The sequence below is a fragment of the Gobio gobio genome (assembly GCF_949357685.1).
Source record: "Gobio gobio genome assembly, chromosome: 22".
Lineage (NCBI taxonomy): Eukaryota > Metazoa > Chordata > Actinopteri > Cypriniformes > Gobionidae > Gobio > Gobio gobio.
This window is the reverse complement of record NC_137118.1, coordinates 30116421-30132548: the sequence shown is the minus strand read 5'-3', so window position 1 is coordinate 30132548 and position 16128 is coordinate 30116421. Positions and strand designations below refer to the sequence as shown.

The window sequence follows — 16128 nt, the reverse complement described above, 5'->3', positions numbered from 1 at the left end:
ACTCATTCACTTGTTTTGGTCCGGACCAAATACAATGTTTAATTTTTTTTTTGTTTTTTGGTTTGCTTCCATACTGCCCTTTTTGCAAGTTAACCAAAATTTCTAAACAAAACCACGTGTGCTAAGGTCATCCATTCATTGGACAGAAATTCTCAAGCAGGGAAAATCAGGAAGTGCAAAAACAGGCTATTCATGGAGATTGTTCGTAGTGCAGTTTTTATTATTTTACTGATTTGGTGTTATCAGCTACTAACGCAATATGAAGAAATTTATGAGCATTGTATGATACAATGTCATCTATACTAGGTGTTTGTCTGAAAAGTGTTCTTGTTAAGGGTTGAATTTTGGGTGCCCTGTATGAGACATCATCAGTCCTTTTGCCAGTCACCTGCCTGTTTAAGCGACGAACTGTGCTAGTAATGATGATAAATTCAGCTTTGATCACAGGAATAAATGACACTTTACTATATATTCACATAGAAATCAGTTCACAACAGAACTGTCACAATATTACAGCTTTTTTCTATTTTTTATAACATAAATGCAGCCTTGGTGAGAAGAGACTTCTGTAAAAACATTTAAAATTCTTACCGTTCTCAAACTTTTGACCGGTAGTGTGTTTGTATATTAATCCTGGTGGGATTGAGCTATGAGGAAGTGCAAGTTTACTAATACTTAGTTCAATTTGAATAAATTAATTTGCTTTGCAAGTTATTTTATGATTCTGAATTTCCTTTTGTATGTTTTTTTTTATTTTTTTATTGCATGATATAGGTCTTAAATTTAATTAATAATGGTCTTGAAAAGGTCTTAAAAAGTCTTAAATTTGACTTGGTGAAACCTGCAGATACCCTGCTTGTGTTTGTTTTATGAGGTGTAACATACATTTAATACTTGTGCTACAATTGTGCTGACATGTACTACAAAACAATCAACCTCTGTACACTGTAAAAAAAAATTAAGGTTGTACAACAACAAAAAATCTTAGTACTAATTTCCCCTAGCTTTTTCTTGTTGGCTCAACTTTTGTAAATAACAGTTATACGAACTGAAAATAAGTTGTCTGTGACACAACATTTTTTTAGTTGAGTCAACTTGACATTATTTGTTTTCTGGAGAAATGCAACTATTCTGTAACAAATCTTCTGTAGTTTAGCCAATTCAAAAAATGTCCATTGGAAACAGAAGTTCTTAAGAATTAACAGGTTTAGATGTTGAAAATCATTTGGTCATCACCATTTTGCCGATGAGTGTTTCCGTTGGTTGAGCAGTTTGACTCTTTGTGTGAGTTTGTGGTCTTTGTAACCGTGTTTAGCAAAACACACAATTTGTTGTTAAGAAAGAAACCAAGATTATCAAGTTTTCAGCCTCATAAACTCAAATAAATCAATAATCTTATTTCTGACCAAAAGTGATTTTTTTTATTTTTTTAATAATATTTTACCAGAAAAACTTTGTTGTAGCAGATCAGACATTCTGAATTTAAAATACATTACGGAGATAAAAGTATTTTGACACACACAGATATCAAGAATCAGCATATGAATCTCAACAATGGTGAGGTGCGTTATGCTGCAATGCATGCTGGGAGCCAACATCATGGCTCCCAGCATGCATTGTGGCATGAAACATGTCACCATTGTTGAGATTCAAATGGTGATTCTTGATGTCTGTGCGTGTGTCTATAAAAAATTAAAAAATTAAAATTCAGAATGACTGATCTGTTGCATAAAAGTTTTGTTGGTAAATATATGTTATTCACAAATAATCACTTTTGATCAGGAATAAAAGTAGTAAACTATTCCCCTTTATAATGCTTTTATCTAGATCACCTGAACATATTTGGTTTTCTTTGCTACAAAGTATGTGTTTCGGTAAACACAAAGACCACAAACTCACATAAAATGCCAAGAGTCAAACTGCCCAACTCAAGGAAACACTCATCACCATAATGGTGACCAAACATTTTCACACAAAAAAATCTACATCTGAACATGTTTATTCTTAATAAGAACTTCTGTTTCCAATAGACACAAAAGTTGATTCAACAAGAAAAAACTAGGGGAAATTATTACTAAGATTTTTTTTTTTGTTATACGAGATTTTTACAGTGTGGATTTTCAAAACAAAATCAATCTTTTCAACTTTTTTCAAGTTGTGTTTTTTACAGTGTGTGGATTTTTGCTGAACCAACACAACAAAGTCAGTCATTTAAACTTTTTTCAAGTTGTGTTTTTTACAGTGCTATGTGCAAAAAATGTTTTACGCATATTCACTTTGTCGAAACAAAAGTGGATGGAAACTTGGCTACTGACGTCTTTTGACAAATATCTTGTAAAATGTGCGGTCTGTACAACCACTACCTATACACAGTGTATGTGTGATCGCAAATTCGAACATGAAAGTGAAAAGTGAGTGCACATTCAAAAGCTATTTCAATACCCCGCATATTCATAGCAGCTCCCTGATGCCCGCAAATTATATACAATATAAATAACTTCATACTATATACGCAAATAACTATATAATTGCAAGAGAACACAAAAGCATTAAAATATATATGTTTTCATCACCATGTCCTTTTAGGGGCTCTGTAGAATGTGTTATTTCCTTTCTGAATTCAGTATTCAGTTTCAGGCACATCCCTATTAGTTGGTCATTTTGTGCCTGGGCCACAAAACTGTGAAATTCAGTTTTGTGAGGGTTTTTTTTTTTTTTGGGGCCAATGAAGCTTTTTGAAATTAATTAAAATGCATCTGATACTGCATACAAATACTGAAGCAGCAAATACTTATTTTATGTCACTGCCAATACTTTTGGCCATGGCTGTGCAGAGTTTGTATAATCAAATAGCTAAGTTTAAGTTTAAATATGTTTCTGTTCTTCTAAAATGTTTTTAAATGAGTTTAAATTATATCTTTCATCATTTACAGCTGAGGTATCAAAAGTGTTTGGACGCTCGGCCTCCCAACAGTAGCAGCTCTTGTCTGCCTGGCCCACCTGCCGATTCTGTCGCCCGCCGGGTCGGCTCGAGTGTGAAGAAGGGTGTTCAGAGTCTGCTGGGTAGCTTCAAAAGATCTGGATCTCAGACACCCTAAGAAGGAAAACGTTCCCTCAGCAGTGCTCTCTGAAAATTGTGTTTTTTGTTTTATGGGCCTAAAAGTAGAGGGGTCATTCATGTTACTTCAGCTGTCCTCCTACAGTTAGCACGCAATATGAACGAGAGGGCACACAAGTTACATTGATAGATATTCAATTATTGCACACCACATTTCATTTGCTTTTTCCACTTTTTTTTATGTTAGCAGATGTGCTGTAAAAGTGATTTAGCACTACATGGGGTATGAATGTGACTTACCAAGATTGGATTTTCAATGTAGTGGATGTTATGTGGACTACACACCCTAAAGACACTAAACATTATGCATGCTACATTGTGTACAAAACACTAAAAGGAGCTTATATACTATGCAATGTGTTTATTTATTATTTGTTGTTCTTCCTGTGGCTCTGTGTTGACGCATATTGTGCTAGCTTTGACTGCTTTTTTTTTTTTTTTCTCCTAAAGAATTTATTCTTTCCCAACCTCAATGCAGGGACAGAACCAGGACTGAAATCAATAGCAAACCCAGACCTTGTAACGTGTGTGCTGATAACCTTGAAACGAAAATTCTGTCATCATTCGCTCAACCTCATGATGTTCCAAACCTGTATGCCTTTCTTTCTTCTGTGGAAAACAAGATATTTTACAAAAAATATCAATGTTGAAACAACATTTGATTACAGTGACTTTCACTTTATGGAAAAAAGGTGCTGTTTCACATTTTATTTGACTTGCCTTGCTGACTGCAAGTCACAAAGCCTTTTCATTTCTTCCATTACATTTGCTGATAGTGATTTTTGTTATAAAAAAATTAACCCAATTAAATTATATTGAACATTACTTCACATTTACCCACTCTGTCAGTTTGTGAATTTGACAATTTTGTTCATTTGTGAAATAGCATTAACATCCTAGTCTTCCAAGTGGATTTGCTCATTAGAAAGCCTGCTTTAAATGAGCACCTTTTTTAATTATCTTGTAACTTTATTAAAATTTCAGCATAGCGTGTTTGAACAGAGGATGTGTCATACGCTGCTTCTCTAGAGGGTGCTTTCTGCATTTGTCCCTGTCCAGTTTCTACAGTACATACTGGTTTGTCACTGAAATCGTTCCTTGTCACAATTTTAATTTGTATGTTGAAGTCAACTGATTATCTGCACATATTTACATGTTGTGTATTGGAAACAATCTTTGGAAATATATATTAAATGCTTTGCAACGATAGTGGTCTTGCTTTATATAGACATTATTTCTTTCAAATCCACATTGTAACATATTGCCATGTCTTAAACTTTTAAGAATGTGTAAGAACTCATAAATATGTTGTTAATTCTGGTAAATGTACATAGTGACTTAATACAGTAATAGTGCCAGACAGCTCAGTTTTTCGTCCGTTTTCACTCATTTCATGTCCAATTACACCTGTTGTTAAAGGAAATGTTTGAATGCACTTGAGTGTTTAATCGGATTTGTGTATCTGAATGTAAATCTTGGCCCTTTTTACTCTAACATTTTTTGTGCAAGTCAAGACAATGTAATTGTAATTTTTTTATTAACGCTCTTGAAAAAAAACTTTACTGTAGAATAAGCATACATTTAAATATTATTAAATATTATTTTCACTTAAATATCATGAGGATACTTTGTGAGCCTAAAGCACAGCTATAAAATCACAAGCTGTTTCTTGTAAAGCAAGGAAATGTTACTTTATGCATACATCTTCACTTATTGGTAACATGGTAGAAATGCCTCAAATGCATTTACTTTTCAAAATAAGGCTAGTTTTAGATACTAAAATTAAAGGATCAATCCTGTAAACTCTTATGTAAACACTTATGTAGAATGTTTTAACTGTTACATTTGTAATGAAAGTTGAGAACTGATTTTTTAAAATGTAAATTAATTGTTATATAGATACATATGTGACTGGATGAAATAATTTAAATAAAAAATGTATTCATTCTTTATTTAACTGTATTGTTTTTAAAGCCAGGGGTGTCGAGCACTTAGTATTTTTTCATGTGGAAACGGTAACCCCCACATAAGTTTCCTTTTGCTTTCATTGGAATAATTATCCAATTTCAATTCCAATTCAATGTCATCATATCCAATTATACTTTTGAATTATCAAAGCGTGAATATGCATTATTAACACATTTACTATAAGTCTAAAGAGTTCAAATGGATTGTGTTATGTTCTGTAATTGTTGTTAATAAATCTTTCAGTAGGAAATGTGCGAACCACTTTTGGGGCACAACACTGGCAGCCCTTTCAAAAAAAATAACACTGGTTTCACTTCGGTAACCATACTCATAACCATAGGCGCACAGAGAACAAATCACAAAATCTTTTAGTGGTCATGAAAATATATTACATTTACATTTATGCATTTGGCAGACGCTTTTATCCAAAGTGCACTTATTACAGGGACAATACCCCTGGAGCAACATGGAGTAAAGTGCCTTGCTCAAGGACATATATTCAGATGTAACATATTAATGAGGCATTCACATGTAAGTCAAGCGACAAATAAGCCATGTATGAAAGTACGATATAGATTTCCATAGTTTCTATGAACTCAGATCAACTGTTCATTCAGGCAGTTTTCATGCTGAATATGCATTGTGCAATGACAGCATCACAGTTATCCTCTTTATTTTGTTACAGTGAGTTCTGCATGTGTAATATGATAAACCCAGGAAGCCTTACTGCAAGAGAACTAACTATGTTTTTATTGTTCTTTGTCTAACAGTTCCTGTCTTTACTCACCATCCTTCCCTGTTACCTTCACCTTTATAAGAAAACCAACGGCTCTTTTTAGAGCCACTCATCTTACTGTCACACACTCACTCACTCACACACTCTCTCTCTATCACTCACTCATTCAATCACACACTCTCACTCACTCACACACACTCTCTCTATCACTCACTCATTCACTCACACACTCTCTCTCACTCTATCACTCACTCATTCACTCTCACTCACTCACACACACACACTCACTCTCTCTGACTTTTGTTTGAGTATTGTTGACATGGCTGCTCAGCAAGACAGGGAGAGCAGAGGATGCCATTTTTTTGGCAGACATGCTTATTGCTGAAATCAAAGTGAGTATGAGACAGTGATCTTGCAGTATTGGTGAATTAGCTAAATTTGTATGAACTGTTCAAGAGTTGGCTTTATTTCAGTGTTATCATACAAGGCTCACTTTCTGTCAAGCAAGGCAAAGGAAGCCATGGGCAAAGCAACACCTGCTAAAGGCAGTACATTTAGTAACCGATGGGTGGAGAGAGATGCTGAAGGACGTCCACTGCTAAAAAGATGCAGAAGTGGAGAGACACGAAAACGTGCTTCAGATACAGGTAGTCCATGTCCAGATTATTTGTGATTTCCCACCACCCAATTTTGATGTAATTAATATATGTAAATATATTTGGTTTTGTGTCACTTTTGAAACATAGACCATGTGGGGTTTCCAGTGCACAGGCTTTTTGTTTATGGTGAACTTTATCATTTTAATTATGGTTTTTAATAATTTTGCCCTTTAAATACTGTATGTTAAACTGTGCCATCAGAAACCCCACATGCAGAATCTGTTACTTGTGTTATTGACTTCATCTATTTTTAAGTGTATATTTGCTATCAAAATAGGACTGGAAAAACACCCCGAAATGTTAACTTCAAAGCAACTACTGTAATGCTAAGCAAATCCAAAGATATGGATTAAATTAAATGCTGCTAACAATTCTCACCTGGTTCCTCAAAAAGTTGCCCCATGTATCATAACCACAATGGAATTGTCAGACATCGTAATTAGCCATGCCTATTATAGGCTAAAGTCACTATACGAACACTGTATTATATGCTTGTAAGACATTAAAATTGTTATCTCTTTTCCTTTCTGTCCTTTCTATTTATCTTTTCAGTTGTTTCTGTGGTTGGCAGTGAGGATGCTACTCCTTTTGAGTCAGTTGAGGAGGTTCCCACAGTTACCCAATCAAACTGCTCTCAACACCTTCACTTTTACTCAACTGCCTTCACTTCACCCCGCACACGCATAAACATCCAGTTTATACATTAACATTCACATACTGCCATTGCACTGCACTTTACGTTCCTATTGTTACTGTGTAACAACCTGTAATAAACCTGTTTGCACATCATACTCCTGTTTGCACATTATACTCCGATTTGCAATTATACCTATTGCATGCACATCATACTTCTCTATATATAAATATATATATATATATTTTATGTTAACCACTTATTTTTAAGTCTACAGTTTATCTCACTTATCATATCCACTTACTTTATATTTTATATTTTTATTTTATTTTTTTATTTTTATCTTATTTCCTATTTTTATCTTACTTGATTTATTTATAACTCTACTTATGTTAATACTTTTTATTCTAATTTTATTCTATTTCTATTTTAATTTCCCTTGTGTTCTTGTAACTGTTATTTGCACTGTCCATGGAGCGGACCTGTTTACATTTCACTGCCAGTTGTATATTGTGTATATAACTGTGTATGTGACAAATAAAACTCTTGAATCTTGAATCTTGAAAAACACTTGTTTGGTAAGATGACACCTTATTGTAATTAACCAAGTTAACAATAAGCGTGAAAGGAATTATTATTTCCTAATTTCTGTCTTTCAGACAGTGAGATGCAGAAACTGCAGGACATTCTGTTCTCAGCAGACGTCGAAGGCACAAACAAGCATCCTTCAACGTCCACATCATGGTCCTTGCGGCAATCTGTAGCCCAAGATGAGTGGCGGAAAGCAAGGTCCTACCACATCAACTGTTTGCTGTCCTGCAATGTGGTTCCAGAAAAGAACTGCATCCACTGCACATCTCCTGCCATCATTCGCTGCAGAGACTGCATGCCAGAAGAGTGGCTGTGTATGGATTGTGACGTACAAATACACAAAAAGCTCGCCCTCCATAACAGAGAGTCCTGTATTGAGGGAATTTACAAGCCCATTGAGCCAACGCTGTGCTGTGTAAAAAAAGATGGCAGATATACACTGGTCAATCAAGGTAGTGTTTTGACCCTTACGAAACAAAAATATATTGCAGTATATTGGAAAATATCATGTAATACATTAGGCGATATATTCCCATATATGGGATTTAATATTTATATTTTCCAATATATTGCAATATATTGAAAGCGGCAATCATTTGTATATTTTGCAATATACTGCAATATATTACATATATTGTATATATGTACCATCAATATATTAACAATATATTATAATATATTTCAAGTAATATATTGGTAAATATAATTTCCTTCCGTAAGGGGAACCTTTTTGTTAAAGTGATATTTATTTATTTTATTTGTATCATTTTAATTGGACATATTTTAATGCTTCCTCGCTAATTATTGAACTTCTCTTTTCACAGGGTACCCGCGGGATCTTAAAAAGATTCTCAGTTCTCCAGTTCAATAGAATTAGAGAGCTCTGTAATTTAATTGTTACTAGTAAGAATGTAATTGTAGAGCTCTCTAATTTAATTGTTACTAGTAAGAACTGAATTAGAGAGCTCTTTAATTGGAATTCTTACTAGTAACAATTCAATAACAGAGCTCTCTAATTCTATTCTTACTAGTAACAATTCCAATACAGAGCTCTCTAATTCAATTCTTACTAGTATTTCAGAAAATAATGTTTTTAATAATGTCTAAATTTGTTCAAAACAATCACTTTAATAAAGTTTGTAAAAAAATTTATACATAAAATAATTCATTTTTGTTCAATAAATATGTTAATTTTAAAAATACAGAAACTATATGATTACTTATATTATTTTACCCAAAATACCTTACTTTTACACATTCTTCCATTGTTGAAAAAACTTTTGCTTTTTCATTACCTTGAACAAAACGTCTAAGGTTACGTATGTAACCTCTGTTCCCTGAGAACAGGGAACGAGCGCTGCGTCTAGCTGACGCTATGGGGAACGCCCTCGGCGTGACTGGTGTCTGAAGCTACTATCGAATCACGGCAAAGTCTTTGACCGACGTCAGCCCATGACGTCATCAACGTGCGACCCGGAAGTATAAAAGGGCGCCGTGCCAACACATACACATCTTCTCGTCTGAAGGGACTGTATGGCAGATAGGCCCTGAAGCATGGCAACGCGACGCAGCGCTCGTTCCCTGTTCTCAGGGAACAGAGGTTACATACGTAACCTTAGACGTTCCCTTTCGAAAGGGAACTCTCGCTGCGTCTAGCTGACGCTATGGGGAACGATATACCAACGCCGCCATGCTGAGGGGAGTGTCTGCCCATTGGCAGTGACAACTGTCAACTCAAGTAATTCATAGAAAAACCTGAGTGATTCCCCCTCAGGTCCTGGGCTGACAGTGACAGCACTCCCTACGGTCATAGCCCAAGCTATACAACTAAACGGAACCCTAACGCACTGCGTGGAGTTCCATCTAGACCGCTCGAAGGCCCGGGACCACTACTTCCAATGAAGGGGTCCCTTCAAGGGAATGTGGCTAGGGGACCCGAAGGAACCCCAGCCAGTCACTACTCGGGAAAAAGTTCTCCCGAGTGCCACCAGGGAGGCCTGACCTGGTGCCCTAAGTGTTATGGACACTTCGGTTTAGCCAACCCTGTCTGTTCAAAACAGAGCCTCTGGATGGTGCCCAACGGGCGTCCAAGCTAAGGGACTGAAACACAGGCAGTCTTACTTAGCCCGGAACTCAGAGACGGGTTATCCAAGAGAGCAACACTCAGCGTAGTGCTTTTCAACCCTTGCTATCGAGGGGAGTCTGCCTGCTCAAATCAAGGATCTACCAGGTGCTTGTGTTTCAAAGCAGTAGGGAGGCCGAAAGGGCCTAAGGACTGATCTAACAGGGAGGCCTCATGAGAGGCCTACGACCGTCTGACCAGGCTCAGGCGGCTGAGCACTCATAGACGTTGAGCCTGCCTGGCGAGTAACCTCCAGCTATAGGCCCAACTACCACAAGTTCTCACAGAGAACTGGTAATCAAAGTGCCTAGCTCAGGAACTTCAACTTCAAGGAGGCCCTGCGGGCCTACTACTTGATAGCGGGTATTCCAGGGAGGCCTATAGAGGCCTACTACCTAACCGCAAGCCATGCTGGAAACCCAAGCATCCAGGCTCGGGACTCCGTCCTCAGGGAGGCCTTAGTGAGGCCTACTACCTGACAGCAATACCGCCTGCTGAGGTTACCCTTGTTTTCTCAAGGAGGCCTAATGGAGGCCTACTACTTGACAGTCAAGCTACGCAGGCTAGTCGGGCATCCTGTTTAAGGAACCCGTCCTCAAGGGAGGCCTATTAAGGCCTACTACCTGATAACCAGCCTTTAGGGAGGCCTGGAGAGGCCTACTACCTGATTGCAACACGTGCTAAATGACTGGGTCCCAGGAACACCTTAGGGAGGCCTGATGGGGCCTACTACCTCGTTCGAGTGACCACCATCTGGGACTCGACAGTCAAGCTACGCAGGCTTTTCGAGCATCCTGATTAAGGAACTCGCCCTCAAGGGAGGCCTATTAAGGCCTACTACCTGATAAGCAGCCTTTAGGGAGGCCTGGAGAGGCCTGCTACCTGTTTGCAATGCGTGCTAACTGTTTCAGATGACTGGACCCCAGGAACACCTTAGGGAGGCCTGATGAGGCCTACTACCTTGTCCGAGTCAGGGAGGCCTATTAAGGCCTAGAATTAACAGCAGGCTTTCGGGGAGGCCTGATGAGGCCTACAACCTGATAGCCTCCAGGCTAGCTGTCCTGATGCGCACATCGGTACATACCTCCAGTGAGGCCTGTTTGAGGCCTTCCAACTGATAATGCGCCTTGTTCAAGATGCCTACTGAGGCCTACAATTGACAGCCGACCTTCAGGAGAGCGTATTTACCCCTATTTAACCTGATAGCCAGCTAGGCTAGTAGTACCTTGATGCTTAAGCATTGTCACCTGCCTTACTAGAGGCGTGATAAGGCCTACCACTGTCACCGTTTACTCTTGAGAACGGTGCAATCCTTCCTGCTAACTGGGACAGCCATATTTGAAAAATGTGGGTTGTAGTAATATTAGACCCTACGGCTCGTTTTCATGGAGGCCTGCTGAGGCCTAACACATGATAGCTACCCATTACTATGGGGACCCGTTCCAGGGAGGCTTGTAGAAGCCTACAAGCTGTACGAGTTTCGCAAAAAACGAGAAATAACTGCCAGACAAACAAACTGACTGCTATTAAAACCAACGACTCTCAATGAGAGGAGGCCTCCGATCTAAGTACAACAAAAAAGGTGACGGTGCCTCAGCAACGCGCCTCCTTCATCCACATACCAACTGACGCCGCAGCGCTCAGTCGTAACAGAGACAAACTAATCCAACCTGCAGTGGCTTAGGGAACCGAAGACACATAGTAACCCTAGGCGGTAGACAAACAATACATTCTATCAGAAAAGTGTGCTACCGCCTAGTAATCCGCAAACATTTCAAAGAAAAGAGCGGCGGCCTAAACACTACTCTCAAAATGAGAGGAGGCCCATCTTCTGATAACCATAAGCGGTGGCCTATCTGGCGCCATCTTGACCAACCAGGGAAAGCCAACACACGCTCACAAACATAGCCCAGATAATGGTGCTGTGTTAAAGCCTAACTAAGCAGGGGAATAGACAGTTCTCTCTGATGAATACCCAACTCTATACAGGAACCTGGGGTCTGTAAGAAATACATATTTTTAGTATAACACACAAAAATGACCACTCTCACCTGCGGCATGCTGAGCGAAGACTCATTGTGCGGTTCTCACCACCATGTTCTACCGCCCTTAAATGCCTGAAAGGGGCGTTCTCACTGAGCAAGTCCGGGCGGGCCATCAGAACATGGTTCTACTCACCATAGGCCCGCCTCAGGCCTGATGTAAGAAGCGCCTGGGTAAAAGTCATAAAAAGACATTAAAAAAGGAAAAAGGAGAGGGCTATGATGTAATCGCCCTCAAGGGAAGTGATCCATCACCAACGCCTTCGTTGAGAACGTTTGTCCTGGATCACCTCCCTTAGATCCTTTTTCCCGCGGGAATCCCATCTCCTCTGTACCCTGCTCCTCCAAGGAGGGGGGGGGGGGTCTACGAGAGGAGACGCTAGCACTCTGGTCCTGCCTACGGTCCTCAGACCGTGAAGGACCAGGTCCCGCCTGCCTGGGTGGGGGCGCGGATCTCAGCGGTATGCATGTTTTATTCTTAAATGCCGCTGAGCGCGCCTTCGCCTCCCTGAACTTTCCAACCACCGCCTCCACGGAGGTGCCGAAAAGTTCAGTAGGCGAAACCGGCGAATCGAAGAGAAAACCCTTTTCTCTTTCCCTGATATCAGCCAGGCCCAACCACAGATGCCTCTCCGTAACCACCATAGCCGCCATAGAGCGGCCGAAAGCAGCAGCAGTCTGCTTGGTGGCCCGGAGAGACAGATCTGTGGTGCGGCGCAGCTCAGCAACCGCCTCAGGGGACAGCCCGGCCCCCTGGTCGAGATCCTCCAGCAGGTCCGCCTGGTACGCCTGAAACACCGCCATGGTGTGAAAAGCAGCACCAGCCTGACCCGCTGCCGTGTATGCCCCTGCCATTAAAGCACAACGTGATTTAGAAAGGCAGAGTTTGAGCTCTTCAATGTTGATGCCCACGAAATGCGAGAAAAGTTCGCAAACTTTCCTCGCCAGTCGGTAGCCTCAACACATATCCATATTCCCCTATCCCCTCGACATCAGCGAAGTTAAAACGCTGATGTCGATGAACATTGGGTAGAATATGGATTCTTCCATGCCCTCTCAATCTCTGTAAGAAGATAGAGAAGGAATGGAAGGCTCATCTGAGCTGATGGTTTATGGCCAAGGAGAAATCGATCATGCAATTTATCACGAGCGATCTCTCCTCTAACGCGCCAACATGGCAGCAGCAGCCTGCCCGCAGCACGTTCCATAACATTCATCAGCTCAGCATACACGGTCAAGGTGGCTGAGAGGATTCATACCACTCTCACCAGCCATCCCTAAGAGCACTTGCTGTTTAGTCTCGTTAGCCGCCAGATCGTCGCGACGATCGGCGAGCTGCATCTGAGAACCCATGATGTATGCCAACGCTCAGCCTCAGCTTGAGTGGTATGGAAGGCCGTTTCAGCATAAAAACGTTCCAGCGTTACTCGTCGTAATTATATTTTTACTAGTAACAATTAAATTAAAGAGCTCTACAATTCAATTATTACTAGTAACAATTACAATTAGAGAGCTCTATAATTCAATTATTACTAGTAACAATTATGATTGTAGAGCTCTCTAATTGAATTATAGAGCTCTGCAATTGTATTCTTACTAGTAACAACTGAATTGTAGAGCTCTATAATTCAGTTTTTACTAGTAACAATTCCAATTAGAGAGCTCTACAATTCATTTATTACTAGTAAGAATTCAATTGCAGAGCTCTCTAATTCAATTACAGAGCTCTGCAATTGAATTAGAGAGCTCTCTAAATCAGTTCTTACTAGTACAAATTACAATTAGAGAGCTCTTTAATGCAATTCTTACTAGTAATAACTGAATTAGAGAGCTCTCTAATTCAATTCTTACTAGTAAGAATTCCAGTTATAGAGCTCTACAATTGTATTATTACTAGTAAGAACTTGTATTCATTAGATGCAAAACATATTTGCGATTACACCCATTTCCCTCAGCAAATCCCGCCTGCGGTGCTACACTTCAAAATAAAAGTCCCATTAGACAACTTAGATTTTGCAATTGAAACTTAAACTACATTAATTCATAGCTTTATACTCTAAAAATTATTAAAAGCTCAAAGAAAACACATGTGTCTCTTTGCTGCTGGTCCTGGTAACGATATAGTTTACCAGACAAAATATAATCTAATTTTTGTGTTTATTATGCACTGTATTGAGCTACATATAGGCTAAGTATTAGGCTAGCCGTCACTCCGACATGAGATTTAAAATGTATTTCTCTCTTTTTTTAGTCATCATGTTTGTTTTAATTACCCAATAACTACTATATATGGAATATAAGTATGAGAGAAAAATTATGATTACAATTTTTTTAATATTATATATAATAAGACATTTTTTTTAAAAATATTATAAACACCCAAAAAGTGTTGACTGTGGAATAGCCTACTGTAGGTTGGAAGGAGATATATTTAAATAGACTAAACCTATTCTGGCTTTAAATCGTTCCAAATTTCTAGCCTAAAATGTTTTTTTTTTTTTTTTTTTCATGACCAAACAAACAAATAGAAGGCCAAATTAGGGGTATGCAATATTGACAAAAAAATATAGGCTACATATATTTTTAGGGATTTTTCTTGACAAGGATAAGAAGATATCTTGCTAATTTTGGGGCTTTTTTTTGGTTTTAGGCTCGTCTAAAACCACCACTAGGTGGCAGCCCAAGTCTGTCTTAATGACTGATTCATTGAATCATTAATTCAAATGAAAAATTTGTTTTTTTATTATTCCCATATTACACTGTATGATTTAAGAAAATAATGTTTTTAATAATGTCTAAATTTGTTCAAAACAATCACTTTAATAAAGTTTGTAAAATTTTTGATATATAAAATAATTTATTTTTGTTCAATAAATATGTTCATTTTAAAAATACAGAAACTATATGATTACTTATATTATTTTACCCAAAATACCTTACTTTTACACATTCTTCCATTATTGGAAAAACTTAAACTTATACGTTTTTATGCTGAAACGGCCTTCCATACTAGTGTATGGAAGGCCGTTTCTATGGAAGGCCGTTTCAGCATAAAAACGTTCCAGCGTTACTCGTCGTAATTATATTTTTACTAGTAACAATTCAATTAAAGAGCTCTACAATTCAATTATTACTAGTAACAATTACAATTAGAGAGCTCTATAATTCAATTATTACTAGTAACAATTATGATTGTAGAGCTCTCTAATTGAATTATAGAGCTCTGCAATTGTATTCTTACTAGTAACAACTGAATTGTAGAGCTCTATAATTCAGTTTTTACTAGTAACAATTCCAATTAGAGAGCTCTACAATTCAATTATTACTAGTAAGAATTCAATTGCAGAGCTCTCTAATTCAATTACAGAGCTCTGCAATTGAATTAGAGAGCTCTCTAAATCAGTTCTTACTAGTACAAATTACAATTAGAGAGCTCTTTAATGCAATTCTTACTAGTAATAACTGAATTAGAGAGCTCTCTAATTCAATTCTTACTAGTAAGAATTCCAGTTATAGTATGGAAGGCCGTTTCAGCATATGGAAGGCCGTTTCAGCATAAAAACGTTCCAGCGTTACTCGTCGTAATTATATTTTTACTAGTAACAATTCAATTAAAGAGCTCTACAATTCAATTATTACTAGTAACAATTACAATTAGAGAGCTCTATAATTCAATTATTACTAGTAACAATTATGATTAGAGAGCTCTCTAATTCGGTTCTTACTAGTAACAATTCCAATACAGAGCTCTCTAATTCAATTCTTACTAGTAACAATTCCAATTACAGAGCTCTCTAATTAAATTCTTACTAGTAACAATTCTAATTAGAGAGCTCTACAAATGAATTGTTACTAGTAGTATGTCTCCATTGACTTCCATTCATTTTTAATTAGAGAGCTCTACAATTGAATTGTTACTAGTAAGAATTCCAATTAGAGAGCTCTACAATTCAATTCTTACTAGTAACAATTACAATTAGAGAGCTCTGCAATTGCATTTTTACTAGTAACAATTGAATTAGAGAGCTCTCTAATTCAATTGTTACTAGTAAGAATTCCAATTAGAGAGCTCTCTAATCAAATTATTACTAGTAACAATTACAATTGTAGAGCTCTCTAAATCAATTCTTACTAGTAAAAATGCAATTGCAGAGCTCTCTAATTGAATTTTTACTAGTAAAAAAACTAATTCAAGATATGTATAATTGCAGAGCTCTGTAATTGAATTAGAGAGCTCTGCAATTGAATTCTTACTAGT

General features: G+C 37.9%; 1 protein-coding gene across 3 annotated transcripts in view; it reads left to right on the top strand.

The window, feature by feature from the left end:
• Window positions 1-5070, top strand: part of apbb1 (amyloid beta (A4) precursor protein-binding, family B, member 1 (Fe65)) — a 97120-nt gene extending 92050 nt beyond the window's left edge. For all 3 annotated transcript variants that reach the window (XM_079805384.1, XM_079805383.1, XM_079805385.1), the window contains exon 14: window positions 2934-5070. In XM_079805384.1, the coding sequence (XP_079661510.1) occupies window positions 2934-3098 (165 nt within the window). In that variant the 3' untranslated portion in view covers window positions 3099-5070. The remainder of the gene's footprint in view (window positions 1-2933) is intronic.
• The last annotated feature ends 11058 nt before the right edge of the window (window positions 5071-16128 follow it).